General features: G+C 34.6%; 1 protein-coding gene across 1 annotated transcript; it reads left to right on the plus strand.

Annotated features, from left to right (window-relative positions):
- The first annotated feature begins 214 nt into the window (after positions 1 to 214).
- Positions 215 to 2,609, plus strand: LOC131611968 (uncharacterized). Its single transcript, XM_058883790.1, has 2 exons — positions 215 to 1,084; positions 1,414 to 2,609. The coding sequence occupies exons 1-2, from the start codon at positions 676 to 678 to the stop codon at positions 1,431 to 1,433; spliced, it is 429 nt and encodes a 142-aa protein (XP_058739773.1). The 5' UTR covers positions 215 to 675; the 3' UTR covers positions 1,434 to 2,609.
- The last annotated feature ends 1,450 nt before the right edge of the window (positions 2,610 to 4,059 follow it).

Here is a 4,059-nt window from a genome sequence, read left to right on the forward strand (position 1 = left end):
TTATCTTTTCACGCCTTGAAAAATAAATATTACCTCTCATAAGCTTATCACAAAAAGAGACAACTTTTTGAGACCTATCATCATGTGGTTTCGCCATAAACTCCATAGACAAAGACCAATTTAATATTTTACACTAAAACCAACTTAAAAAGTTAAAAAATTTAGTACAAATCTATTTGATTAGTTTTCCCCCATTTGTTTTAGTATAGGCGAGGCTAAAACCCAAAAGAAAACTACACTGAAATCAAACAAACTAGAAGAAGAAACACCAAATAATGTATTATGAACACGCTTAGAAATCTACAAAGTGGGAAGATATAAACAACTAAATCATTATCTAAAGTGCATTCTATTTTAGAAAGACCATGCACCTTTAAACTAACTTCAAGATATGTATAACCTAATAAAGATGCTAATTTATTTCATATGTAGTTAGGAAGTCAGTTATTCTTTTTCCTAGTTATTAGTGTTGTATTAGTTATAGAACTTCAATAGTTTTATAACTTTCTATATAAATCAATAGTACCTCTCTATGTAAATAAGAATTTTGACATAATAATAAAATGAGAATTACATCTCAAATCTTCTTACTCTGATAATCAGCATGGTATCATAGCAGCTCACTTCTGCCTTTTGTTCTTTCTTTCAGTGATCGCGTTTATTTGCTGTTCATCAATGGAAACTCAACTTTTTGCTAATTTTGCCACAAACCCTACCAATTCCTATTACCTTCACCCAAATAAGAATCCTTCTATTATATTTGTTACTCCTCTTCTTGATCATAAAAACTATCAAACATGGTGTCGCTCGATGAAGGTAGCGTTAATCTCCAAAAACAAGTTGAAATTTGTTGATGGTACTCTGCATCTTCCTACTGTGTCTGATCCTCTTCATGAACTGTGGATCTTTTGCAACAATATGCTACTTTCCTGGATCCAACGTTCTATTTTGGGAACCATCGTTAAGTCAATCATGTGGTGCGATCGTGCCGCGGTGGTCTGGAAGTGTTTGGAGCAACGATTTGCACATGACGATATTTTTAGAATTGCTGACCTTCTTGAAGAAATCACTTTCTATCAGCAAGGTACCTTAGATATCTCCTCTTATTTTACTCATTTGATAACACTTTGGTGAGAATTGGAGAATTTTCGACCTCTCAAAGATTGTTCATGCGTTATTCCATGCACATGTGGTGCTACATCTGATTTGAAGAAACTCAAAGAACAGGACAAAGTCATCAAATTCTTGAAAGGCTTGAATGAACAATATACAAGTGTTTGGTCTCAAATCATGCTCCTCGATCCTTTACCTGATATTGATTGATGCTTTTCTTTAGTTCTTCAACAAGAAAGGTAGATGCTAATTCCTCATATTACTGACAATTATGTTGATCAACGATCCTTTATTATGCAGGTTTAACAAACTACTTCTAATTATGGCAAGAATTATTCAAGTTTCTATTCTACTCACCACAGTGGTCGCGGAAGTGGTCGCATAAATAATTATGGAGGTCGTAGTTCTAATAATAGAACCTGCACTCATTGTGGTAGACACAATCATACTGTTGAAACATGTTTTTCCATACATGGCTATCCGCCTGGTTATCAACATAAAAACTCTAAGTCAGTCAATGTTGTTGCTACCTATTCTAATTCCCCACTAAAAGAAGGCCTACCAATCCTACTTCAGCTACTATCAACACCATTCAAGAGAAATATAATAATATCTTACAGCTTCTACAACATTTAACATTACAAGCTTCACCAAGTCCCTCAAATCTTAGTCCTAATCAACCTTCTGTCAACTCTATTATATCTCTTCCTGCGACTCTAAATTCATCTTCTTCTTCCACTTTTTGTAAGATCTCTGCCCACTGGGTTGTAGATTATGGCGCCACTAACCATATCACTTATTCCTTATATAAATTTGTCTCTTATCACATAATTTCTCCTATCTTCATATCCTTACCTAATGGCCACAAAACCATTGCCACAATTGCTGGCAGCGTGCAACTTTCTCTATCCCTTATTCTATATCATGTCTATTACATCCCTAATTTCCATGTTAATTTGATCTCTATCACCCAGATTTTAGACACCACAATTTATGATGTATTCTAATCCATTAATGGTTGCTTCATTTTGCAGATTTCAACCCGAACTATGATTGGTGCAGATAAGAGATTTGGAGGACTATTTGTGCAGAGTCCTTTATCAATTCAACATTAAGATTCAAGTTTCAGTTTTGCTCTTTCTTGTAATTCTTTCTCTTAAGCTGTCAGTGACACCATACAAAACTTTTCCATTTGGCACACTAGACTAGGACATATATCGGATTCAATACATAAATGTATTTCATCATAATTTTCCTTTGTGAATTTTAAAGAATCCCAATCTCTTTGTTATATATGCCATTATGCAAATCAAGGAAAGTTATCCTTTCCCCATAGTGTCTGTAACACCCCAAATCTACCCCGCAATACTAAGCGAAAATCAGAGTGCATTTAAGAAAATATTCATCAACGATGAGATGTCACATTTCGACTTGACCAAACAAACACACTTATATTGCATTTAACAAAGATACATAGCATTCAGAAACAAAACTTCATTAACCACTTACAACTTCAACTTATAAATGTAACACCCGCAATTTCGTGAATTAATTTAATTGAATTTAATTTAATTAATCTGGATTTATGTAATTACGTGGTGATTAAAATAATAAAATTGGAATATATAGTAATGGGCCAGTGTTGTAATTGGTGAGAAAGGGGATGCAAGAAATAAGGCATTTACTAAAGTTGTGTTGTATTTTCATAAAACAAGAGTTTTATTGGAAGAAGCGAAAAACAAATGCATTTGGGAGAACACAGAGAACGTGAAAGTGCGACAGAGGAGAAGAAGAGGAAGAGAGCTTCGAAAATTCCAAACTCTAAGGTAAGGGGGGACTCTTCCTATTAACCTTTATTATCGGGTTTTAGATGATAGGATTAAGATTTGTATGGTATTGACTCAATAGAGAAGTATGTTCTAGGTTGGGGTTTTGACAATTAGGTTCAAATTGATAGGTTTCTGTGATGATACATGTTTGCAATGTTTGTGGATGTTATTTGTGTTGTTGGAATTATGAAATAACATGTAATAATTGGGAATTGACTCTGTTTTCCGTGTATAGTCGAAATGATTCTATTGGGTTTGTGTTGGATGAAAATAAGTTGTTGTCAAAAGTGCTTTTTTGTTGTTACAGGTGAGGTAACCGGTTACGGTCGGGCTTGTAACCGGTTACGGTTGTGAAAAATGAGGTTTTTGGACTGGTTGCGAGTTCGTAACCAGTTACAGTATTGTTCGTAACCAGTTACGGCTGAAACTAAAATAATAGCGAATAGAGTTACGTCAAGCATAACCGGTTACGGTTTCCTTGTAACCGGTTACGGCTGAAGATTTTTTTTAAAAAAATATATTTTTCGTAACCCGTTACGCTTTTTCTGTAACCCGTTACGCTGTATCTTTTGTGAAAAATATTTATTTTCAAAAATTCGTATCTTTTGAACCGTGAGTCCGTTTTGGGTGCCGTTTTGGGCATTGAGTCCATAATTTTATTTCCTATACATCTAAATAATTCAAAGAGAAGTAGCTCAATTTTATTTTATAACTCGGTATTTCTTTGGAAATGATGAATCGTGTTGGATGTGTTGGGTGTGGTATGAAACGATGTAAATACCCTATTGTTGTTGTGTTGGTTTGATGTACTTGGTACATGATGGTGATAGACATTATTGTCGTATGGACTATGTGATGGATTTTTTTGTGATGGTGTGTTCATATGATTAAAGTGGTGGTTAGCATGTGATAGATGATGCATGCATTTTGTAATCATATGGTGGCTGAATCCCGACGTAGATGGATCAGTGGTCTCTAATTCCCATTGTGTGGAATTAGTGAGAGGAAGTAGTTGTATCCTTGATGATGGTGGATCGGTGAGTTGAGTAGAAACTCGTGATTGGTACCACATGCATATAGTTGCACTGCATTAGGTGTGTGAATCATTATAACATGA

Source organism: Vicia villosa, linkage group LG1 (assembly GCF_029867415.1).
Source record: "Vicia villosa cultivar HV-30 ecotype Madison, WI linkage group LG1, Vvil1.0, whole genome shotgun sequence".
Taxonomy (NCBI): domain Eukaryota; kingdom Viridiplantae; phylum Streptophyta; class Magnoliopsida; order Fabales; family Fabaceae; genus Vicia; species Vicia villosa.

Bases quoted from the DNA above. Each gene is read 5' to 3' on its own strand.
- LOC131611968 (XM_058883790.1), top strand. From the start codon at position 676: ATGGAAACTCAACTTTTTGCTAATTTTGCCACAAACCCTACCAATTCC. The intron at 1,085-1,413 runs GTACCTTAGATA...TTTATTATGCAG, and splicing joins AATCACTTTCTATCAGCAAG to GTTTAACAAACTACTTCTAA.